Here is a 26,972-nt window from a genome sequence, read left to right on the forward strand (position 1 = left end):
TCCTCCGCCATCTTGAGTTACTGTTTCTGTGACTTGGGAGCCGGTTCAGAAGAGGCCTGTGTTGCAGTCTTTGATTAAGAAGGAGTCTTTGCCTTTATTAGAAGCTGAGTAGGCCTGAAAACCCCTTTGGAAGCCGGTACCTGCACAGCGGCTCCAGACCCATCCTAAGGAGCATTGTCCGAAGGTCCTGCAATAGAAATATTTAAAGGCCTGGTTGGCTCCTCATGAGAGTCCGTTTCGGCCATCGGTTCTGAAATGGCTGACGACAGGGGCTGCAAAAGCACCTCACTGACGACGGCCGAACCTGAAGCTGGCTCCGCTTGTGTGCTATCATCAGATTTGGACCTCGGAGGCCTGTCTTTATCCTTGCGACGTTTGTGAACTCCAGTAGCCGGAACCGTATCCGACATTTTGTAGTTAAAGCGCCTACCGAAGTAATGAAAAGCAAAATCGTACCTTCACTTAGTTGTACGTTGATTGAATCTAGCACAAAACCGACAACTAGCTACGTCGTGGTCAGGGCCTAAGCAAGGAATACAGTAAGAATGAAAATCCTTAAGAGGTATTTGCTTCCCACACGAAATACAATTATTAACTTTTTCTGACATCGGAGTGGAGCAAGAAAAAAGTTTCCCCAATGGGGTACTTAGCTTTGAGTGGAGAAGAAAATCTTCGGACTGAAGTTTATCAGAAAATATCGTCAGGAGTCAGCCGACCGGCACTTGCAAACTGCTATCACTGCACGGCAAGAAAGACTGGAGAAGATGGCGTCGGCTGTCAGCTTTGTACACCTGGCGCTCTGACGTCAGGGAGCATGGATGAACAGCCGACGCCGGACCCAGACTTTGGGATTCTGGCCGACCGAGGGCTGCCTGCCGGCAGGGGAGAACCCTACAGTCATGACTGCAACAGTGAAACACGATGAACATCTACCAAACTACTTAGATTACCTACAACTCTCCCATAGCACACTCACTCATATTTTATCCTATAAAATACCCCGCTCTAACTAATATCCTTCCATCTTATATTCCCAACAGAGCTCTTAGATCTGAACATCAGAACTTAATTTCTATCCACAAACCTAAACATCCTGCCGGCCAGCTGCTCCTCTCCTATGCCCTGGGCAAAAAATGGAACTCCCTTCCTTCCCCACTAAGAACCACCCCAAACACCGAAAATTTCAAGGCCCTACTTTTCAAACGCCTGTCTACTAAACGGAAATGGCCCTACTTCCTCCCTACTTAATCTTGGTTCACTTCTAGTACAAGAGTCTCAACATTCTGACACATTTGCCCTATCCTCCTCCAACAAATTCCTACAACTATAGCAATCACTCCCAGCAGTCTCCTGCAGCTTTATCCCTCTACTTAACTTCTACCCCTAGAGCTAGATTTGCTCAACAAAACTGGTAATACTATCTAATCCTTCTACTCCTAGAGTTATACTTGCTCAGAGAAACTTGTAAATACTAGACAATCCTTCATCTCCTAAAACTATACTTGCTCAACAAAACGCATAAATATTGTAAATATTGAGCACTAACTTCTCTCTCTAATACATCCCACAAAAAGCACCACCGCTATTTCTCCATCCCTGAATCTCTTCACTACAGGCAAATTCTATACAACCTTAACTCTCAGTTTAGGAATCTCAAAGAATTACTGCTTTACTATGCAAATGTAAAAAGCAAAATGTTAATCAATTTCAATATGAATTGTACTCTCAAACTGTCTTGTATTCCCTGCAATCGTATTCTGTAAACTGTTTAATGCTTTCTAAAATCTTGATTGTGTTGAAATCCTATATGTGATATATTTTTAATGCATTCTCGGAGCTTTTCTCCCGGGGCCTCCATTGAAAATGGACCATGTTGACCCAGTGAACTTCCCCGGTAATCAAACTGGAATAAATAAAATAAATAAAGCTGCCACCTTTTCAAATACCACAAATGGGACTTTCATTACAGATATATAATTTATGAACTTTTGCAAGACAAAGCTCACCTTCAAGAACACAACTTTTTATTTTATTATAAAAGGTGTCTACTACAAAATTTTAGCTCTGTCTTTTGTTTTATATTGTATTCACATGTCTGAGACATTGCAATAGCATCTCCTTCGACACCTAGAGACCAGGACACAAGTAAAATCAAATGAAAAGCTCTCCGGTAAAAGAGGGAAAGATGGTAACCCTAGTGACAAGCATTTATCAGTATGAACCCTGAAACACAGTTATGTCAGAGAATGTGAAGGATTATACACACTAGCACACAAGGGTATATTACTGTCAGATAACTGTTAAAAGCTGCGATATTCCAAGATATGCAGAGCTCTACTCATTTGTACAAAAGAAATGCACCAGTCTGAAATCCTGCAAATTTTCAGGTGAAAAGACAATCATTTATTTTAGAAAGTACAGTTGTGTACACTTAACATAAATGTAGATGTTCGAGTGTATTCACTGTTGCAGTCATTACATTTGGGTTATCTGCCTGCAGGTAGCCCTCAGCCGGCCTGAAACCCAGAGTCTTTGATTCCTGCGTTGGATGCCGTCTCTTCTTCCATGACGTCAGGTCGTCAGGGGTATAAAACATGCAACCGATGCCATTACATCAGTTTTTCTTGTCCCAGATGTCAGGTGCCTCCAACAATGGGAGGCAATTATATGCTATGATACACCAACAAAAAGAAAATACACCAGAAAGCTTAAATATACCAAACAAGAAGGAAAGGTACAGCCAAGAGACATCAGGTGGCTGGAGGGAGGGCAACCAGGACTGCAACAGTGAATACACTCTAACATCTACATTTCTGGTAAGTGTACACAACTGTACTATGTTCTTCGTGTTTCACTGTTGCAGTCATCACATCTGGATTGATTCCCAAAGCTAAGGAAGGGAGTAGGAAGTTAGAGAGCATTAGGGCCAGCTCTTAAGCCCTGAAAAACTGCAATCCCAGCTCTGGATTTAGAAAAAAAGAGGCATGTGGTAATGCTTGGTAAAGGTATGTACTGAGCTCCAGGTAGCAGCTTCTAGGATATCCCTTGTAGGGACTCAGATGCAGCCCTGGTGGAATGTGATCTTATCCCCTGTGGGGTAAGTTTTCCATGGTGCTTGTAGCAGAAAAAAATGCAATGGGCTATCCATCCAGAAATGGTTTGCGTTGAAATGGCCTTCCCCTCTGCCCCTGCAGCAAAGCCAACTAGCAGCTGCTCAGATTTTCTGAGAGGCTTAGTCCTGGCCAAACAGAATCTAAGTTGTCTGTGCACGTCTAGAGAGTGCAGTATTCGTTCACCTTTGTTTTGTGGATTAGAGAAGTAAGTGGGCAAGTGAATGGACTGATTAAGGGCCACACTAGACACCACCTTGGGCATAAAGGAAGGATTGGTCCTGAGGGAAACCCTGAAGACTTCGGTTCTGAAACTCAAAAAAGAAAATTTCAGGAGTTGGCCGACTGGCACTTGGGAACTGCTTCTGCTTCGGGCACCGCACAGCAAGAAAGACTGATGTAATGGCGTCGGCTGCATGTTTTATACCCCTGACGACCTGACATCATGGAAGAAGAGACAGCATCTGACGCAGGAATCCAAGACTCTGGTATTCAAGCCAGCTGAAAGCTACCTGCAGGCAGATAAACCCAAATGTGATGACTGCAACAGTGAAACACAAAGAATATCTGCACTGTTCATAGCAGCTACTTCATTAATTCTGAGTATGAGATTCTAATACTCGAAACTTGGCATCTACCCAACCAAGGACTTCATAACTATCAATTGTAACTAATCACATGCCATTTCTTAAAAGACTAAAGACACGTTGTGGAAACAAAGCAACAAAGACCCTTACTGTTAAGAAGTCTGTTACTGTTACCACAGGACTACACTCACTAAAAGCTAGAAATGTCACAATGCAGATATTTATAACTATGTTTCTACAAGTGTATTATATAAATCCTGAAAAAAAAACACCCGATTTATTCACACATACATGAAAGAAAAATGCAAACGTACACGAATATTATTGAGAAGTTCCTCTTGCTTTTTCAGATTAGTCTGAACATTCTGAGTATGGCTGCCATAGATGCGGTCTAGTTCAGACACTGAGATTGCTTCTTCATTAATAACTCCATCCTGAGCTAGCGCAGTCAGGAACTTGCTAGTCATGTCAAAGCTGATGGATTTCAGTTCTTTCTCAAGAGCCTCTCTTTCTTTTTTAACTTCATCTAGCTGAGCCAGAAGAGTTTTCAGCACAGTAACAACCTTTTGGGAAAAGAAAAGAACAGGTTTTATTCAACACCTACAACTCAAAGCATTCATTACTTGCTTCTGTTCTACAGGTATGATCCAGTGTTCAAAATAATATGTTTTAACATATATGACCAGTAAATAGTGAAAGATTACCAAAATGCTTAAAAAGAGGAGACAAAAGCATACAGGCATGCACCAAAAAACTATATTCACGCAGGAGGCTCCCCATGACAAAAATACAAGGGATAATTTTGTACCCTTTGTATAAAAACATTTTGTTTCTAGTATAAAAACTAGAAAACTCTCACACCTGGGTTAAACAGTACCCAAAGTCAACCTTTTCTTCAAGCAGGAAGAAGATCCACTGGGCTGCACTTCATGCTGCAGTGTATGTGCAAACCTGTCTGTGAATATATTTTAATAACCAGCCTGTCCCAACTGGTCAAGATCACTTAGAGGCGGCCCAGGAGATTTTCACAAATACAACAAAGGCAAACATACAAGCAAGCACAATCAAAGGCAGAACATGATGTCCAATATTATCGGATTACTATTTTAAAAATGACAAAATACAAGATAAGCACAACCAATCCAACAGCATTTAAAAATATATAAAAAGTACAGTTGTGTACACTTACCATAAATGTAGATGTTCGAGTGTATTCACTGTTGCAGTCATTACATTTGGGTAATCTGCTGGCAGGTTGCACTCAGTCAGCCTGAATTCAAAAGTCTTGGGTCCTGCGTCAGTTGCTGTCTTCTCTTCCATGACGTCAGGTCGTCAGGGGTATAAAACATGCAGCCGACGCAATTTTCTTTAGTTTTTCTTGCCCCCGATGTCAGGTGCCCCAAAAAGGTAGCAATATTATATAAATTTATATATATATATATATATATATATATATATATATATATATATATATATATATACACACACACACACATATATATATATATATATATATATATATCACACACACACATGATTCAGTATAAACTTTACCTTCATCTATAAGCAAATACACCACATAGGTTGTAGAAGATAGAGAAGGAAAGATAAACTGTAGAATGACAGGGGGATGGCAGGAGGGTAACCTGGACTGCAAAAGTGAATACACTCGAACATCTACATTTATGGTAAGTGTACACAACTGTACTATGTTCTTTGTGTTTCACTGTTGCACTCATTACATTTGGGTAGAATCCCAAAGCTATGGTTGGGAGGCTGGAGCTAAACAGCATTAGGTGTGGCTATAAGGCCCTGCAGCACTGCAGTGGCAAAGCCTGCACTGGACTTAAGAGTAGAGAGGCAAATGGTAATGCTTTGTAAAGGTGTGAACAGAACTCCAAGTAGCAACCTCTAGAATGTCTTTGGTTGGTACTCATCTGAGAAAGGCTGCAGCCCTGGTGGAATGAGACCTAATGCCCTTGGGCACAGGCTTGCCATGGTGTAAGTAGCAGAAACGGATCCAATGGCTTATCCACTTTGAAACTGTCTACTTTGAAATATCCTTTCCTTCTGATCCTGTAGCATATGACACTAGTAAATGCTCAGTTTTTCTTAGAGCTTTAGTCCTGCTCAAGTAGAATCTTAGCTGTCTGTGTACATCCAAGGAATGCAGAATTCTCAAACCATTGTTCTGCGGATTTGGATAAAAAGTTGGCAGATGAACTGTTTGGTTAAGAGCCACAATGGAAATGATCTTAGGCATAAAAGTAGGATTTGTCCTCAGAGATACCCTGTCTGGGTAAAATAGGATAAAAAGCTCTACAGCCATGAGGGCCTGTAGCTCTGAAACTCTTATTGCTGAAGTAATTGCTAGTAGCAGAGCTGTCTTCCATGATAAGAACTTTATATCAGCGGTAGCAGCTGGTTCAAATGGAGGCAGGGTGAGCTTTTCCAACACAAAACTGAGGTCCCATGCAGATAATGGTGATCTTCTAGGAGGCCTTAAATTTTTGGCTCCTCTAAGATACTGCTTTAGTAAAGGATGAGAAAAGATTGGTGGCTCTGTATTGTAATGAGCTAAAATGGCAGAGGCATGGATTTTGATTGTTGAGAAAGATAGGCCTTTATCAAGCATCTCAGTTAAGTATTGTAATATCTGAGGAATATGTGGTTCTGCTGTATCAGTTCCTTGTGCCTGATTCCAAGCACATAATCTCTTCCATTTGTCAGCATAACATTTTCTAGCACTAGGCCTCCTGGCTTCCAAAATGACATCCATCACAGCTTTACTGAGAGGTGTCGTTTGTATGATTACAGGATTAGCCATGCTGCCAGGTTCAGAGTCTGTAGTTGATTGTGCAGGATCTGATTGTTTTGCTGGGACAGTAGTTGTGGTTTTTGAGGCAAGGTCCAAGATGATTATTGAGACAAGTTCCTTAGGCTTGGGTACCAGTATTGGCGGGGCCAGTCCGGGGCAATTAATATCATCTTTGGCTTCTTTTGTCTGACTTTTAGGAGGACCTTGGGTAGAAGAGACAGAGGAGGAAAGACGTAAACTGATAGGTTTTTCCAACTGAAGGATAGGGCGTCCACTTTCCATGTTTGTCTGTGATAAGTCCTTGTGCAGAATCTTTTCAGTTGATAATTTTGAGGAGAGGCAAATAGATCTATGTCTGGGCTCCCCCATTACTCTGTTATCATGCTGAAGACTTGTGGATTTAGTTTCCACTCGTGAGGATCCATAAGGTTTCTGCTTAAATTGTCTGCCAGAGTGTTTTGTTTTCCTAGTAGGAATTGAGCTTGAAGATATATTTGGTAGGTCAAAGCTGTGTCCAACAGTGCCATGGCTAATCTGCAAAGGAGGTATGAGTGTGTGCCCCCTTGCTTGTTTATATACCACACGACTGTGGTGTTGTCCGTCTTTATCAGTAGTTGTCCTGGATGAAGTAAGTCCTTGAAGGCTGTTAGGGCATTTTGAACAGCTAGCATCTCTTTCTGGTTGACATGTAGATACATTTGATTTGGTGCCCATATGCCCTGAATGCATCTTCCTGCCATGTGGGCCCCCCAGGCATAATCTGATGCGTCTGTTGTTAAGGTTTGGCTGGCAGGGGGTAGAGTGAAGGGCCGTCCTTGCCCACCATAGAAACTCCTGTTCCAGGAAGGGAATGAGAGGAATCATTGTTTCCAGACTGTGTGAATGTTGACTCCATAAACTTTTTAGGTACCATTTCAGTTTCCTCATATGCAGTCTTGCATATGGAATTAGTAGGATGCAGGATGCCATGAAGCCCAGAGCCTGCAGAATTTGTCTTGCAGAAGACTGGGTTTTTGTTGCCATCAGTTCGAAGTAATTAGTCAGTTGCCTTTGTTTGTCTGGCGTGGGGTAAGCCATTTTCACACTGAACTGATTGAAGGAAGGACACTGAGGAAACTCGGAGCTATAATATATAACATTAAGTAACCTGTTTTTTATTTTGTTCTTTATTTCTTTGTTATTTATAGCACTTTGTGTACTGTGTATTTTTCTAGCTAGTTTCACTGTGTGTGAGGTATTAACTGGAAATTGTCCACTTTTATTAAGCATCTGTTGGGTTGTTTATTTCTGATAACTTGTTGCAGTTAAACTCTTTTTTCTAGAGGCTCCTTTAGCTGTTTAAAACTTTCATTTAAAGGCTCACTGCTGCTTTTCAGCTGTGAGATACATTTCTGCAGTTGTTCTAAGTAGTTGGGGATATTTGTAGCATTTCCATATTCAGGCTTGTATTTGGGCCTAGTGTTTGTGGAGGCTGTGTGTATGAGCACATATTCAGGGACATCTTGGTTTAGCCAAAGCCATCAGGCATTTCAGTGAGAGAGAATTGAGGTTGGGTTGTTTATTACTGATAACTTGTTGCAGTTAAACTCTTTTTTCTAGAGGCTCCTTTAGCTGTTTAAAACTTTCATTTAAAGGCTCACTGCTGCTTTTCAGCTGTGAGATACATTTCTGCAGTTCTAAGTAGTGGGGATATTTGTAGCATTTCCATATTCAGGCTTGTATTTGGGCCTAGTGTTTGTGGAGGCTGTGTGTCTGAGCACATATTCAGGGACATCTTGGTTTAGTCAAAGTCATCAGGCATTTCAGTGAGAGAAAATTGTTTGAGGTCATTGGCTGACTGAGGTCACCTGGACTACAGCTTAGACTAAGCACCTCATTGGTTCTTTTGAGATTTCTTTCTTAAAAGCTGTCTCAGGTTTCAACTTTCTGTTACCTAAGAAATTCAGTTGTGAGTGTTCTGCCATTTCACACTGATCTGATCGAAGGAAGGACACTGAGGAAACTCAGATCTATAATATATAACATTAAGTATCCTGTTTTTTTGTTTATTTTGTTCTTTATTTCTTTGTTATTTATAGCAGTTTGTGTACTGTGCATGTTTCTAGTTAGTTTCACTGTGTTTGAGGTATTAACTGGAAATTGTCCACTTTTATTAAGCATCTGTTGGGTTGTTTATTTCTGATAACTTGTTGCAGTTAAACTCTTTTTTCCTAGAGGCTCCTTCAGCTGTTTAAAACTTTAATTTAAAGGCTCACTGCTGCTTTTCAGCTGTGAGATACATTTCTGCAGTTGTTCTAAGTAGTAGGGATATTTGTAGCATTTCCATATTCAGGCTTGTATTTGGGCCTAGTGTTTGTGGAGGCTGTGTGTCTGAGCACATATTTAGGGACATCTTGGTTTAGCCAAAGCCATCAGGCATTTCAGTGAGAGAGAATTGTTTGAGGTTGGTTTGTTTGTTTCTGATAACTTGTTGCAGTTAAACTCTTTTTTTCTAGAGACTCCTTTAGCTGTTTAAAACTTTCATTTAAAGGCTCACTGCTGCTTTTCAGCTGTGAGATACATTTCTGCAGTTTGTTTCCCACCCTCCGTCCCTGTTGGTACAGTGTTTTTATAGTTGGTGGCTTTGCAGTTGCCCACCCCTAGTGTAAATTTGATCTGGGACCCTCCTCCCAGTCTAGTGTCATTACCTCATTCTACCCAGTACACGGAGAACATTTGAGAAGGCCAATCAGCTTAGTTTCTGCTACTCCTTTCTCTCTCTCCTTTCTCTCTTTCCACAAAAACAAAATGTATCTGCTTTTACTGTATTTGTGTTTCTTCCTACTTTATTTTGCTTTTGCGTCATCTTAAAAGTACTCAATTGTATTTATTACTGCCTGGTGTAACTCATTCTAAGCCTTTTAGTTTAAGCACTTGGGCTTCAGACCAGTTGTTTTACATTAGGAAGGTTTGTGGTCTGCACTGTAGTGGCAGAACAGGTAGCTTACATCCTTCTAAGTTGGGAACTGCTGATTGAGGGCTCAGTGTCTGTTATTCTAAAAGTGTATTAATTCTGGTTTAAGCACTTGGGCTTCAGGCCAGTTATTTTACATTAAGAGGGTTCGTGGTCTGCACTCTTGTGGGAGGAGAGGCTGGACTCTGCCCTTCTGAGCTGGGAATTTCCTGGTTAAAGGCTTATAGTGCCTGCATATCTGAACTGCTTCTTACTGAAATTGGTACACCTTGTTTGTTGTAGCATAGACTAGATCCAGGCCTGCTGAATCTAGCTTTGTATAACTTGAGCACTAATCCAGGCATTCTTTAAAGTATTCAGTTGTATTTATTACTGCTTGGTAGTAACTTGATTAAAGTGTAGCTATCATTCTAAGTCTTTTGGATTAAGCACTTGGGCTTCAGACCAGCTGTTTTACATTAGAAAGGTTTGTAGCCTGCACTGTGGCGGCAGGACAGGTAGCTTACATCTTTCTAAGTTGGGAACTGCTGATTGAGGGCTCAGTGTCTGTTATTCTAAAAGTGTATTAGTTCTGGTTTAAGCACTTGGGCTTCAGGCCAGTTATTTTACATTAAGAGGGGTCGTGGTCTGCACTCTTGTGGGAGGAGAGGCTGGACTCTGCCCTTCTGAGCTGGGAATTTCTGGTTAAAGGCTTATAGTGCCTGCATATTTGAACTGCTTCTTACTGTAACTGGTACACCTTGTTTGCTGTAGCATAGACTAGATTCAGGCCTGGTGAATCTAGCTTTGTTTGTATGCTTGTTTGTTTGCTTGTTATTTCCCTGAAAAGCTAATTCCACCTAAAACACGGCTTTTGAGTGCTTCTGTGGATCCCTAGTGATATCTGCATTGCTTACTGTACTTATTTCCTTGTTTCACTTGAAAGAAAGTTACTGTTTGTCGTTTTTGCATTTAAGTTACTTGTAACACATTGCATTTAAGTTACCTGGCACTTGTTCACTAAACAAATATATAAGTCAGCACTAAAAAAATTAAAAGCACTACACCCTCACAAACTCCCCTTGAGTACCTTGTTCCCCATTGGCCCTTTTTTCAATTATAAAGGAATTCCCAATACTATTCTAGCACGTCCAAAGGTCAGTTTGTCAGTCTCCTTTGCGGTCCAGCTGGTGAATCTGGGAATCTTGAGGCAATGTTACAACTGCCTCATGTACACAGACAACTCTCTCCTCCTCCCAACAAATTCCAACACGTGAGAGATGCAACCATATAGCCAAACTGGAGGCTAAGCTCTCTCAACTCAGTACTGGCGTAACCAGTCAGGAGGAGATGGAAACCACACTCACTACAATTCCAGTCTCACATAGAACTACCACGACAGCAAACCAAACACATAAACACACAAAAACATACTCAGAGGCTCTAAATAAAAATCTGCCTAAGCAGCAGAGACCTCCAAAGCAGACACCCAAGCAACCGCTACCCCAAAACAAAACACGTGCAACACATAGCTCACAAAGCCAGTGTGCCGAACAGTCACAGCCCTTAAGGCTAAACAACACACCTGATACACTTGTAATAGGTGACTATCGTCAGGCACACTGACGTCCCACTCACCAGGCTGAACAAGGAGAATGTCAAGGTGAGCTGCCTGTCGGGCGCTAGGATCCGCCACATAACACAAGCACTCAGGTCACTCCAAGGCAAGTACGAATATGACTCAGTCATTGTCCATGCTGGTGTGAATGACCTGAGACGTACCTCCCTGGACTACATGAAGAGACATAGAGGAGCTCTCTGAGCATGTAGCCCAGGCCGGTATGACCTTGACCTTGAGTAGCATCTTACCCTCACCAAGAATGATGCCACAATATGAAGACAAGATGATCAATTTCAACAATTGGCTTAAGTATTGGTGTCATTCAAAGGGGATCCAATGCCTGTCAGCCTAGGATGACAAACTCGACAAGCCACGATGCTTCGCTAGGGACGGCTTGCACCTGTCACCCCTGGGCTTTCGGATATTGGCAAAGGCTCTTGCTACCCCCATAGTGCCTTTTTTAGGCAAGGCCCAAAAGACAAACCCACCTCCATAGGTATCACAAGGGATAAGTAACTAAGAGTAATGCTACTCAACGCCAGAAGTCTAAACCTCAAGATGCACGCACTCTAAACTCTCCTTAGCATGGAGAATATCGATATCTGTGCAGTAACAGAAACCTGGTTCAAGGCTCCCGAGAGCACCCCAGCACTACCAGGTTATACCTCACACCATGCTTTTCGGCCCCAAAACTTGGACCGAACCACAAAAGCAGGGGGAGTATCAATATCAGTCAAAGATACCCACACCCCCAGGTTGGTGGCACAGCACGATGCATCAGAGACTATCCATGTGCAACTAACAATGGGTAAAACTGCCTTCCAGTTTATAGCCTGCTACAGACCACCCTCCCAAACCCAGGAACCCCACTCGGCCTTCCTGAGAACACTGGAAAATATGAAGGTCTCTCCAAACACCATTATATTAGGCTACTTCAACTACCCAAACATAGACTGGGAGCATTACTCTAGCTCCAACACCCTAGCCCAAAGGTTCCTAGTATTTATAAACTCAAATGCTATGGAACAACTTTTTACCACTCCCACAAGAGGGGAAAACATACTGGACCTGATCATCACCAACATGGGGACTTTATGCTCCAGACAAGAAGTGCATCTCTCACTGGTAAGATCAGACCATAAACTAATCTCACTGGATATTCACATCCCAACCCTACCCCCTGCCCAGAAAACCACAGTGAAAAACTTATCTAAAGCAAATTTCACACTCCTCAAAACCGAGGTGGAATCTTTCAAAGCCCCCGGGCCTGTGGAAAATACGGCACAGACCGCAGAATCCTTTATAAACGCATTCTATGAACACCTTCAAGAATGCATGGATCATGCAATCCCAAATAAAACCAAGACCCAATCCTCCAAAGGCAGACGTCTTGACTGGTGGACCCCAGCCATAATCAAACTATACAATAGGAGGAGGAAGCTACTACATGACAGAGCAAAATCCCAAAAAGGGAAGGCATCTCTGATCAGTATTAGCAAAAAACTATGGGCACTCATAAAAACGTCTAAGGCCAGCTTCGAGAGAAAAATTGCACAGGACACTAAGGATAATCAACAAGGCTTTCTTTAGTTATGTTAGTAATCTGGGTGGGAATTCCCAGATATGCTCAGAATTAGTCCAAAATGACAAAAAATACACCGAACCCACAGACATTGCCAACATGCTAGCTGACAAGTTCAGCTCAAACCCCCCCCCACCAAAAGGGCAAATATCTATCCCAGCAGAGTGCTGCCCCCCTGACATCTCAGATGCTCAGGTAAGAGCCGCCCTCTCCAAAGCAAAAAACACAGCATCAATGGGACCAGACGGTGTCCCGGGCTGCGTCCTACATTAACTCCAAGAAGAGCTAAACCCAAACATAAAACTACTGTTCAATCTCAGCCATACTACAGGATATGTACCCAAAAAGTGGCGTACAACAACAGTGGTCCCTCTCCACAAAGGTGGTGCCTCAACGGATCCTGGAAACTATCGCCCCATAAGCCTGACTAGCTTGGTCTGCAAAGCTATGGAAAGGATCATCACGGACCTCATAAAGATACTGGGGACCTACAGACACTGGATCCTACCCAGTTCGGCTTTGTTAAGGGCAGATCCTGCCTCTTAAACCTGGTCGATTTCTTTGAAACAGTCACCAAGGCCATTGACGAGGGGAAGGTGGTCCACACAGCCTACCTGGACCTCGCAAAAGCCTTCAATACAATACCCCACTCGGGCATTATAGATAAGCTCACCAGCTTAAATATAAACCCCTATGTCACTAGATGGGTTGCAAACTTGCTCGAGGACAGAACCCACATGGTTAGTATTGCTGGAGCCATGTCAAGACTCCAAACCAGTTACAAGTGGCGTCCCACAAGGCTCAGTCCTGGGACCTCTCTTGTTCAGTATATATGTCTCGGAGGTACAGGCCAACACGGAAGGACTGTGGCTGACCAAGTTCGCAGATGACTGCAAACTGGGCGCCATAATCGACTCTCCAGCCGACACAAGCATCCTCCAAAAGGGCCTCATAAAAACAGACAACTGGTGTCAGAGCCATGGCCTCAAGCTAAACGCCAAAAAGTGTATAGTCATCCCTTTTGACAAAAACAAAGTGCCCACAAATTACCATATAGGTGGTAATCCATTAAGTACAGCAGAAGTAATTAGGGACCTGGGGACCCAAGTTGATAGCAATCTCTCATTTGACAACCATATGGCCAAAGTGGTTAGAAAAACATTTTATATAGCCCACCTAATCATGAAGGGATTCACATCTAGATCAGGGGAGGTCATTGTGCCTCTTTACTCATCCCTCATCAGGCCCATAATTGAGTACAATGCCCCTTTTGGGATGTACCTTACCAGACACCTGCAGCAACTGGAAAGACCCCAGAAGTACCTCACCAAGAGGATCAAAGGGTTCAAACAGATGCCATATGCTGCCCGGTTAAAGAAACTCCAGCTCTACTCAGTGGCATACCACCTGCTCAGAGGCGATCTGTGCCGGACGTATAAAGCCATGTCTAACCCGGAATTAATTGACATGCTGCACCTCAGAAAATCCAAATCCTATCGAGCCACGCGCTCCAGAGACTTGAACCTAAGCACTGAAATAAATAGGACATGCTGGAAGGACAGATTCATAACCCAGAGGCTCCCTTCACTCTGGAATAAAATCCCAGTCCAGGTTAGGCAGAGTCCCTCATTGACTCTCTTCAAGAGGAATCTTGATGAGTGGATGGGAGATCATAGGTTTACCCCGGGTATCACTTCTGTGTCACTGTTAGACAGAGGCACAGTATACTAACCTCGAAAAAGGGCATAGCAAAATTAATTTAAAATGGGTGGCAAAAGCCAAACACACTCTGGCTAGGCTTATAAATGCCCTAGGGCAGATAGCCTAGTATGAACCTATGAACCTATGGGCAGTTGCATTCAAGCTTGCACATAGGAATGTTATCTTTTGAGAGGGTACCAGTAGTGATTTCTTTTCGTTTATTGTGCACCCTAGGCATGTTAGAAGCCTTTTCACAAACGCCAGGTGTCGCAGAAGAGTGTCCTTGTTCTCTGCTTGAATGAGACAGTCGTCGAAGTAAAGATATAGTTGTATGCTTCTTTGTCTGCAAAATGCAATTACTGGAGCCAGGCACTTTGTAAAGACCCTGGGCGCAGTAGATAAGCCAAAGGGCAGTCCAGAGAATCGGTAATCCATTAAGCCAGCCTTGAATCTGAGGTATCTTCTGCACGATTGTCTTATTGGGACATGCAGGTATGCCTTTTTTAGGTCTAATGCCACCAGCCAAGCATTCTTGCCCAGCATGGGCAGAAGCTGTTGCAAAGTCAGCATTTTGAATTTTGGAATGTCTAGGTATGTGTTCAAAATCGATAAATCCAGTATTGGCCGCCAGGCCTGGTCCTTTCTGGGTACCAAGAACAGTCTCGAGTAAAAACCTTGTCCTTTTTCCTGTTCTGGTACCGTCTGAATGGCCCCCATATCCATGAGGGACGCAACCTGTTTCTGTGCCTCTGCCCATTGATTTTTTGGCAGATCTGGCCAACCGTTTGCCATTGGCAGAGTGTGGAAATGGAATCTGTATCCCTGTGATACAATGTTTAGCATCCACTTGTCCTGGGTTATTTACTGCCAATTTTGAGCAAAAAGTGCAAATTTTCCCCCTAAGGGTGCTGCCAAAAGGTAAGTGCTTGGTGTAGGCAGAGGGAAGTCATTGTGACTGTTTTCTGTAGGTTTGCGCTTTATCTCCTCCAGATTTGGAGGTAGAAGCACCCCATTGCTTTGACCTGTATGAATCTTGTACCTGGTATCTGGAACCCTTAGAGCGTCTGGATTTGCCCCTTTGAGCTCTGTCTGACACAGGAAAGGACCAGTTTTTTGTAGGCCAGTGTCTACTGAATCTTGGTGGCTGCACTTGTAAGAAGTCTTTTACAGTTTGCATAGACTAAGCTTTGTCTTCCATTTTCTTTAAAATTTCTTCTGCCTTAATACCAAACTGAGTATCATGCTGTAAAGGTGCATCTAGCAATTTAGCTTTAACATGATCAGGCAAATTTTGTTCCTTTGTTCCTTTAGCCAGGCATGCCTCCTAATCACAGATCCAGTAAGTGCGGCCCTGCAGGAGGCCTCTAAGGAATCAAAACCACATTGCAAAGTATGCTTTTCAACCTGTTCAGCTGCATGCAATAATTCCTGCAATTCTTTATTTTCTGCACATTCAGAAATCAACATCATTTTCTGTTTCAGCAATCCCATAACATGAGCATATGAAACTGGCAGTTTAAGGCCCTAATTGCCAAGGCTGCAGATGTATAAACCTTTTTCTCTAGCTATTCAGTGCCCTTGAATCTCTGTCAGAGGGGGTAGGATTTTTTGCTGTTGAGGCCTTAACTTCCTTTGGACCCTGTGAAATAGTTTCAGGATCAGCAGCAGGGTTTCTAAATAAAAATTTGTGAGAGTCAGGGACCCTGTAATATCTGTCAGCCTTGCTAGGAGCCGGAAGTAAGGAGTCAGGGGTCAAGCTTGACTCCGAAAACACATCATCCACAATGTCTAAAAAGTGAAGTTATGTACTCACCATAACGTTCCATCTGAGTAGTTATACTTCATTTTTCTGCAACCTGTGGGTATACGGATCCGTGCCGGCAACTTTTTTCTAGCATTTGCTCCAAGCTTTGAGCTCCTCCCCTTACCCACAATGCCCTACCATCTCCTATCTTCCCTCAGATCGAGTTTGCTGCAACTAACAATATATAGGTATATATACACAACACAACCCAATAACCAACCTGAAAACAGGATAAGGTCCGGGGGATGGAGGGAGGGAATGTTGCAGAAAAATTAAGTGTAACTACTCAGATGGAATGTTATGGTGAGTACATAATTTCTTTATCTGAAGTAGTTAACTTCATTTTATCTGCAACCTGTGGGACAGAGTCCCCAGCTACTCCGATCCTGGGAGGCCCTTATGGAAGGATATTCCTGAGCACCGCAGAGCTAAAGGATGCTCTACCCCTCGAAATCAGATCCAGTTTGTAATGGGAAATGAAGGTATGTAAATTGGCCCATGTTGCTGCTGCGCAAATATCGTCCAAAGGTACCCTGGACCAAAAAAGCAGAAGTCGCCATGGACCTGGTAGATTGAGCCTTAACTATACCAGGAGGAGATGAACCTTTTGCTTTGTAAGCATGTAAAATGCAAACAGTGATCCATCTGGCTAAAGAAACTTTAGAAATAGCCTTCCCCATAAATGCTTTGGAGAAAGAAAAACAATTGGTCAGTCTTGCAGTAAGACTTTGTTCTATGAAGATAAAAATGAAGTTGTCTATGAACATCCAACAAATGGAGTTTGTATTCACCTTTATTTTGAAAGTTGGGAAAGAAAACGGGCAGATTAATGGACTGGTTTATGTTTGCTTCAGATGCCACTTTAGGTAAGAAGGAAGGGTTAGTAGTTATGGAAGACCAAATACGGAGGCACGGCAGACAGAGCTTAAAGCTCAGAAACTCTCCTAGCCGAAGTGATGGCGACTAGGAAAGCTGTCTTCCAGGACAAAAATTTTAAGTCCACCGAAGCTGCGGGTTCAAAAGGAGGGGCTACCAATGCCTGTAAAACAAAAGTAAGGTCCCAAGGAGGTATAGAATCCTTGACAGGGGGCCGTAGCAGAAACGTACCTTTAAGAAAAGCCTTACACAGCCTAGAGGAGGCTAAGGCCATGTTGTCTTCACCAATGTGAAAACTGGAAATGGCTGCCAATTGTACTTTCACTGTGGAGGAACTAGCTCCTTGCTGAAAGATACCAAACAGGAAGTCCAACACCGCTGGAACAGGAGATGTAAAGGGATCTGTTTCTCTCTGTGAAGCCCAAATGGAAAAGCGCTTCCATTTACTGCAATATAGTTTCCTAGTGGAGTCTTTAAGAGAGGCCACTAGAAAGACCGGGACTCCTGGTGATTAACGGAACTGGAGCAACCAAGCTGTTAGCTAGAGGCTTCCCAAATTGGGTGGATGTGTCCCCGACGGATGGGAAATTAGATCCGGGCAGGGATCCAGAACCCAAAGGGGAGCTAATAGTTGAGACCAACTGAATGGGAACCAAACCTAACGTGACCAGAAAGGGACAATGAGGATCACTTTGCACCGTAATCGGCAAGCTTTCTGAAGAAACTTCAGAATGAGAGGTAAAGGTGGATAAGCATACAGAAGCCCGGGGGGCCAAACATGGACTAGAGCGTCTCTGGGGACTTCTCCTGGTGAGGGAACCAGAGCGAAGAACTCGCTGCACTTCACATTGGAAGGAGATGCGAAGAGATCGCAGCAAGGCTGACCCCATGCCAGGAAAATCTCCTCCGCTACTGACTGTTTCAGAGACCACTTGTAAGGCATCAGAATGGCCCGGCTCAATCTGTCCACTAAAATGTTGGAGTGCCCGGGGATGTCCATTGCTATCAGACACCGACCGGTGGAAATCGCCCATTCCCACACTCTCATGGCCTCGCGACATAGAGGGTAGGATCTGGTCCCCCCTCCTGCTTGTTGATATACCAGACGACCGACATGTTGTCTGACTGAATTGCAATCAATTCGAGAGGGAGGACTATGTGAAAGGCTTCCAGCGCTAAAAGCACTGCCCTTATCTCTAGAACATTTATGTGCAATTTGGTCTCTCTGTCTGGGACCACGTGTCTTGGACTGTCCTTCCCAGTGTCTCCTCCACCCGAGTTGGGAGGCGTCTGTGGTCACTGTGGTTTGGACTAAGGGTGATGTAAATGGGCGTCCTTTTGATATCTCCGGTGAAGTTAACCACCAAAGAAGAGGTGTCCTGCAGACGTGACTGATCTTGATAGGAAATTCCATGGGTAGGTCTAGCCAAGACCACTGGACAGCCAGAGTCCATTGGAGAACCTGCATGTGAGGGCGTGCATACGGGAGAATAGATATGGCGGCAGCCATGGAGCCCAGAGCCCGGAGAACCTCACTTGCCTTTGAAGACTGGGAGTTCGCTATCTGAGCTATGTGGCCCCTGAGATGTAGAATCCTGTCTGGAGTTAGGAATACCTTCATCTGCAAAGTGTCTAACTGTGCCCCAATGAAGTCTAGAATTTGTACTGGTTGCAAATGGGATTTGTGAACATTGACTGTAATTCCCAGTAGGTTTACTAACCGAATGAAATAATCTCGGGCCAGACACAAGTGATGCTTGTTGTGCGCAGCGAACAGCCAGTCGTGCAGATAAGGAAACAACTGAATAACCTGAAGCCTCAGCTGGGCCGCTAAAACTGCCATTACCTTGGTGAACACCCTGGGGGCTGTGGTGAGACCAAAGGGTGGGGCCTTGAATTGAAAGTGACCGACTCCCAGCTGGAAGCGCAGAAACCTCCTGGAGCTTCTTTGTATTTTGATGTGGTAGTAAGCATCCTGAAGGTCTAACGAGCACATCGTCGCACTCCCGGAGATAAGGTACAATGGACTGTAGGGTGACCATCCGGAATTTCTGTTTTGCTACCGACAGGTTTAATGTTGACAGGTCTAGAATGGGCCTGAGGTCCCCCATCTTTTTTGGCACCAAAAAGAACCTTGAGTAGACGCCTAATCCGGACTGATCGGGGAGGACCTTTTCGATGGCTCGTTTGAGAAGCAGCTTTGAAACCTCTAGAGCTGTGGCCTCCCTGTGAGCAGGTGGAACATCTGGGAGGTATTTTGTAATCTTTGGAGGGGCAATGAAAGGAATAGAGTAACCTCTAGATATTATCTTTAGAACTCAGCGATCTGTCTTAATGGACTCCCATGCCGCTGGGTGTAAGGACAATCGTCCCCCGACTGCCTCCAGAGTAGGACAGTCAGGCAATCACTCAGGGCTGCTGACCAGGTCTATCAGAAAAGGGTTCCCTAGACCCGAAATTCCTGGGACCCCCTCTACCTCTGGGTCGGCGTCGATCCTGTCCCACTCTGCCTGTGGGGTAATAGCTGTCCTGAGAATCCTGTGAATACTGAGATTTTCGGAACCACATCTTCTTCTGCCCTCTGATTCCTAGAGAAGGACCACTGAGGGTTAGAGAAGCGGACTTCGACGGCAGACAAAGTCTTCCCGTCCTTTTCACTCTGGACAAGTGCGTCACGTACTGTCTTCAAAAAGAGGGAAGAGCCGTCGTAGGGAGCACTGATAAATGACGCCTTGAAAGGGTCCACGAACTGACACAATCTGAGCCAGGCATGACGTCTCATGGCTATGCCTGTCCCAGCCCAGCCTCTCTAGCTGCTCCTTCCGTGGCGTGGGAAAGTAGCTGCACAGATGTATTTGAGACCGACTTCAGAGTAGACATTTTCGCCGAGAACAGCTGTCTATCCTGCGGCGATAAAGACTCTGGGGGCGACTCGGCGAATTCCGAAGCAAGGTCTCACTGAAGTCGAATCACATGTGCCAAATAATTCAGCGCACGGATAGAAAAAGTCGCTGAAGAGTATACGTGCTTCCCAAACCTATCCACCAACCTGGATTCCTTGTCTGGAGGGTGGACTAAGGAACTCTCCTGTGCTAGTTCCTTCTTTGTGGCCGCTGCGACCAACATAGCATCAAATGGGGCTCCTTTCGACTAGGGTTGTCTATCAGAAGGAGATGATAAAACCTTGTCAGGACATTTGGGGATGGGCTCTACGGTGTCGGGCTCATTCCATGCCCTCGTGGTGATGAGGTCCACCAAGGGGTCTGCTGGTGGGGACACCCAGGAAGTAGATGGGACCGTGCAAAAAGACCTCCAAGAACACTGACTCATCCCCAGAAGGTTTTGGGGCTGACCAACCTCCCCTCTGGTGGAGGATTTCCATAATTTCTCCAAAGGAGACATCTTCGGGAGGTGACCTGGGGGAACCTTCTCCTTCATCTAAGTCAGTGTCAGTGGTGAGGGACTCGGGGGGGGGGGGGGGATCCAAGTGCCTCATTTTGCACTTGCAGTGGCCCTCGTCAGTGGAACTTTCAGAAGGGGATCCGCGAGCCACAGGAGTTTCCTCGGGGAAAATGACCTGGGGATCCTCTGGCACGGGCTGTCCCTGAGACAGAATGAAGGCAGTCGCCAAAACCAGGGGGGCCTGGGTGGTATCTGAGGGAATGGGCCAGGGTCTCAATCACTGGGAGAGAACCCTCTCCACCAACACAAAGGCCGAGGGAGACGTCCTCCCTGGATCCGAAGTGGGGATGGGAGCCGAAGACAGGGTAGCCTGAGGTCCGAGGGAACGGGTCGGGTCCAAAAGAGTCAGAGCCAAAGAATCCATTCCCCTGGGTCCGACTCCCTGTCCGCGGCTCCGAGAGTCACACGGATCCGAACAAGTCAGATCCAAGGAACTCAAGGTAACAGTCGTAGTCGAGGTTGGAAGAACCGTCGGTGCCGAGCTACCAGCTCTGAAGAACCTCGGATCCAAGAGCCCCAAAGCCAAAGCACGGATCTGGGAAGGAGAGATGGGGTGGAAGAGAGGCATGGAGGTCACCCCTCCAGATGGAGAGGGACCTGGCAAGACTGCCATCTGAATTTGGGTCTGAAGAAATCTCTGCTTCATCCTGTCCATATCCATGTCCTATAGGCTCCGAGTCGACCTCGAAGAGGCCATCAAATCGGATCTGGCTGGTCTGCGCAGAGGGGTGGAGGGCCTCGGGTCTGAATGTTCCAACGGCTCCGGTGAGAAACGCGGTGACCGGAGCCGAGGAGAAACAGGCCTCATGGTCTTGGATGGAGGGCTGAGAAAGAACTCCCTGTCTGGGGATCTCTTGCGATGCCTGTCTTTCTTTTTCTCCCTTTCTTCTCTGCGTCTTTCCTTTTCCTTCTCTTTTTCTTTATCTTTGTCAGACTTGCTGACTGAAGATCTGTCCTTAGAGGACCCATCGCCAGACGAAGAGGGAGGTTGAGTCCCTGTCTGGGGAAGTGCACTAGCGACCGAGGCAGAATCCAGCATGGCAATGGGGAGAAGGCCTTTGGTAACTAGCTTGGCCTTACGATCCCTAAGGGCCCTAGGGTTGAAGCCAGAACAGATAGCACAATGGGTGGATAAATGTGTCACTCCTAAACATATTACACACAGAGTGTGACCATCAGCAGGGAAAAGCTTATGGCCACACTCAGTACATTTTTTGAACACAGACTTTGGCTGGTCAGCCATAGTCCTGCACTCAAAGGTAAAGGTACTACCTTCCCAACAAAAAAACACACACACACAGGTAGGGGAAGGGCAGGCCTGACTACTATTCTAAGACAAAAAACTTTTTTTTTTTTTTTTTTTTTTACACTAACGACCAACGCGTTACTACAGAAGAGGAGGAAGGGCAAACCTAGACAAGCACACCTGGATATAATCAAAAGTTTCCACTTACTATCCCTTTTTAGCTCAGAGCAAAGGAGACTACGATGCACACTACTGGCGCGGCAAACGAGATCTGAAGGAAGATAGGAGATGGTAGGGTATTATGGGTAAGGGGAGGAGCTTGGAGCAGATGCTAGAAAAAAGTTACCGGCTCGGATCCAATACAGATCCGTACACCCACAGGTTGCAGATCAAATGAAGTTAACTACTTCAGATCAGGGGGTATGGCTAAAGGCCTGTGCTGAGGGAGAAGGATATCCCTGAGCCACTTTTTTGATTCAGAGAAATCTTGACTCTCCCAGTGAAAGTATGCAAGGTTTCTCCAAATGATAAATAATCCTCAGGAGGTGATGCAGATGGTATAGACTCCTCTGCATCAGAATCCTCATAGGGAGGTATAGATAATTCCTGATCAGAAGAGGAATCAGGAAAAAATAGAAACCTGATCTGAAGATTCATTATCAGTGTCTTGCCTAGGCCTCTTATCTGGAGGGGGATGGGAACCTCTGATCAAGGTAATAAGGTCTTCAGCCATTTTGATCATCTGTTTTTTAGGGATAGAGGCCTGTGCATGTGGCTCATGCGTCAGTTTTTTAGTTTTAGAAGTTGCTTTTGTCTTTGGTTTTGCAGCTGTCATCAGTTTGAAATTAAAATGTTGAGGCCTGAATACACCCTCAGAAGCCGGTGCCTGCTCAGCAGCTCCAGACCCATCCAAGGGAGATACATCCGTGGGTCCAATACTTTGAGTATCTCGCGGCATGCCGGACTCCACATGGGTGTCGGTAGGGGCCTGCGACTTGAAAGTAGCGGGTATCAGGGGCTGCGAAAGCACCTCACTGAGTTCCGGCAAACCAGCGACTGGCTCAGGAGAAGCTTTGTCGTCGGTTTTGGACCTCAACTGTCTCTCTGTCCTTTTCTTTGCATTTTTTTATGTACTCCGGTAGTCAGACTGCTATCTGACGACATTTCTGGGTAGTTAAATCTGTTTCCAAAATACTGAGGCAAAAATATACAGACGCTTAATAGTACGTTGGTTAAATCTAGCACAAAACCGACAGCCAGGTACGTTGTGATCAGGGCCTAGGCAAGGAATACAGTATAAATGGAAATCCTTAAGAAGTATTTGCTTCCCGCAAGTAATACAATTAACTTTTTCGGACATCGGTATAGAGCAAGAAAAAAGTTTCCCCAACGGGGTTCTTAGCTTTAGTGAAGACCTCAGTTCTGAAACTCAAACTGGAATATTTCAGGAGTCGGCCGACCGGCACTTGCGAAATGCTTCTTCTTCGGGCACCCCGTGGCAAGAAAGACTAAAGAAAATGGCGTTGGCTTGCTTGTTTTATACCCCTGACAACCTGATGTCATTGAAGAGGAGACAGCAACCGATGCAGGACCCAAGACTTTGGAATTCAGGCCGACTGAGGGCAACCTGCCAGCAGATTACCCAAATGTAATGACTGCAACAGTGAAACACAAAGAACATCAGTAAACAGATTTGTCTACTCCTCACCTGCCACCCCTTTTTCAACTCTCTTTTACTCCAATCATGTCAAAGAAGCCTCACCAATTCCTCTCCACTCTCATCCTAATTCTCAGACTGTACTCTCTTTCTGACCCTCTAAACTCCCACTAAGTCTACACTTTCAAAACCATAATGTTAATACCACCCCCCCCCTTTCAAACCAATGCTAAGCTCTCTTGGTATGCCCCACAGTGAACCTATTCACATGATGTTTTACTTTCCCATGTCAAAAGACTACACTAACTCCATCTGCTTGTGCTGCTAACCAAACAAGTTTACTGCTGTAACTCCAATCTCTCATGAAGTTCTCTGTACTTAAACTGAGTACCACATTCACAACTGATTAACTCTTCAAGAAACCTATTGAAATGAATCTTATGACATGAACTTATTGTAAAAACTTTGATCATATGGTCTTGACCACATGACTTTCGAAGTTCTGAAACTTCGATAGTCTGATAGGGATCAACACACACACACACACACACACACACACACGTTTCCCTAGGTCTTTCACAATCTCCTGGCTTGTTAGTCCAATTACCCACTTTAAAGGGTGTCTATTTGATTAGTCTCCCTTGACAGATCTCAATCCATCTGGTATAGGCAAAGTTAACACAAGGCCCATTTACCAATATACACTTTTATTCAAAGCACATGCTATTTTTGCCTATTCCAGATGACTATATCACACCATTTACGTTTGCAAGAATCCCCAATTGCCTTAGTCATCATTTTCATTTTGAAACTGGAAAGGCTTCATAGGAAATCTCTCCCTGGAAGTGTCTATAGTTTGCTTTTACGAATATGACAGGTTACTTGTTTCTTTACCCTCTTCTCCTTCTTCCAGTTCTTTACTTTTTGTCAGTAGGCAGAAAACTCAAAGTAATGAATGATACAATAACTTGAAACAAAGTTTCATTACTCAGAGTATTATGGAAAGGAAGGAAAACATTTCTATTACATCACACTTGCAGTGGAAAGTCTTTATCCACATATATTCTCTCCAACTTTTAAGAATGTTCTTTTCTTCCATAAAATCAAACAAATTTCCTTGTTTAGCTGGTATGTCTGCAATTTAATCAATATAGGTTTCAGCTACTTTTAGAATCTCAAATTAGGAAAGCTGGCTCTATGGACCACAGCTGAGGCATTTGCTCAAAGTCTTTACAGTCCTTTCCTTCAATTTAATAACTTCTATGGAGACCCATCTATTAATTTAAAATAGCTAAAACCTGGAACTCTCTTGCCCAACACATTCTAAAAAACACAGGTATTCATAACTTTAAACTACTAAAAGAACACTTTACTAAACAATGGCTATGCTCTTGTTGTCCCAGGTTAATTAATATTTACTGTAAATTACCCTTTTTCAAAAGACATTCTTTCACCTTGTATCTCCTGTTCTCAGTAATAACTTGTTTTTACTGTTCTCAGTAATTGTTCCTCTTTGTGCTTTCCTTGTACAATACACTTAATTACAAGTACAAGAAATGAGAATAATAATATTATATTCTATCTCAATAAATATGATATATATATATATATATATATATATATATATATGTGTGTGTGTGTGTGTGTATTAATGTATTATTTGAATCTCTTTTGCATTTAATCTAATAACTACTGTATTTTGCTCGGTTGCAATCATTTCCTAATTTTTTCTACATATGCATTTTTTTGTTTGGAGATTTTTTTTCTCCCCAGGTCTCCGCTGAAAATGGGCTTTTTCTGACCCAGTGGGACATTTACCCGGTTAACAAAACAAAATAAATAAAATTTGTTCTGGTACTGCTGTGTACCTCAAGCTGTCTCTATATATCATTGAAATCAGATATTTTCTATGCCATTTAGTCATATTTTAGCTGCAGTTTCATTGTTTTTTATCCATCTCCTTTCAGCAGTTTGCATACTGGTTTCTTCCACTGAATGCTGGATAAAATATCTACTTCCTACAAACTTCTGTTTGTTTCTATGTATTCAAACATTGATCCACTTATTTTGAAAATATCAGAATGTTCTTGGTCCATCTTCCTCTACTAGCATAACTGGGGAATTTTTGTCTGCAGCTACCAATACCACTGCACTTTTCCAATCTCTACTCCATACTTTTTCTGTCCCCTACTGAGATTTCTCCGGTATTCTCTCCTATTTACTTCAGTTTTTTCTCTCTTCATTGACCTTCTGAACATCACACAACTTTTGTTAAACTGGTTTGGAGGCTTTTGCTGTTTTTAAAGTTTTCACCCCAAAGCTCTCTTTTTTTAATCTGCTCACATTACACCATAGAAACCATATTCCTCTAACATTTACATAATTAAGTGTTCCATACAAATTTCCAATTGTGCCTTTTCTTAGTTTCTGCATTCTTCTGCTTTATAAAAATATTCACAAAATTTACGGAACGTCTCCACAAGGATCTTGTTATAAGCTCCCTAAATTTGGCTACAACTCTTTCTACTTTGCTGCCTAAGCAGTTACGCCAAATATTTGTGTTCTAGAAAACATAGTTGCGTAACAGCAGCCTTTCTAAACTCATGCATATTTTAAAAATACACCTTCTTGTTCTGCCAGATTCCCCTTCTTCTGCAATAAATTAACCTGTGTCATCTCCTCTAAACTCCTATTAGGTCTTTCTCATATAACTTCCTCTATTATTTCTACCATATTTTTAAACTCCATTTTGATTGTATCCCACTTACTAGCTGTTTCTTCTAAAGATATTTTTATACGTTTTTAATAACTCAAATCATTTCCGCTAAAAATTCTTTAGATTCCTCTCTTTTTGACAGACAGAAGACACCAGTCTCTAACTTTACATCATTACCCTGTGTCTATCTTAGTTTTTACTGGTGCAAGATCTGAAACAGTTACTGGATGTGCATCACAGTTTTCAGCTAAATACACATGCCCCTGCTATGATTTCTATCCAGACATCCCAATTCTTGTACAATGTGAAATACTACATACATTTTTGTCTGAGTTCCTAGAACTGAAATTACACCTCTCATACTAAATATTCTCATATACGTCTTCAGACGTCTACCCTATTTTGTTACATTTCCCCTTCTAAGTCCTACTGACACATACTCACTACTGCAAATTAGGTTCCAGTCCCACCTATGAATAATATTCTTTTCTGAAAGCCTATTATTTCTCCCAAGATTCGCCTAAACTCCATAACAGTAGTTTTATGTGGAATACAAATGCATGGCAGAATAATTCTCATCACCTACCAATAACCTCCTTACTACCACAAATTTGCCCTTAACTTTTTCTCCTGTTCTATCACTATTTGCACCACCTTGCAATCAGTACTGTCACTCTTCGTTTCCTCCATCCCTGATATTCTGCTAAAAGTCCACTCTGACATCCGTTGTCATATTCACATGCTCATTTCTGGTCCAAATGCATCTCCTGTAACACTATTTCCATTCTATACTTTTTAGTATAATTCAATGCTCTTTACAATTCATCTCTACCTGTACAGCTACTTGCATTCCATTTTAA

General features: G+C 43.4%; 1 protein-coding gene across 1 annotated transcript in view; it reads right to left on the reverse strand.

Annotated features, from left to right (window-relative positions):
• Window positions 1-26,972, reverse strand: part of LOC122796865 (programmed cell death 6 interacting protein) — a 1,552,575-nt gene that overhangs the window by 501,551 nt on the left and 1,024,052 nt on the right. The window contains exon 13 of the mRNA XM_044065610.1: window positions 4,012-4,260. Coding sequence (XP_043921545.1) covers window positions 4,012-4,260 — 249 coding nt within the window. The remainder of the gene's footprint in view (window positions 1-4,011; window positions 4,261-26,972) is intronic.

Source organism: Protopterus annectens, chromosome 3.part0 (assembly GCF_019279795.1).
Source record: "Protopterus annectens isolate FY-2018-M chromosome 3.part0, PAN1.0, whole genome shotgun sequence".
NCBI classification, from domain to species: domain Eukaryota; kingdom Metazoa; phylum Chordata; order Ceratodontiformes; family Protopteridae; genus Protopterus; species Protopterus annectens.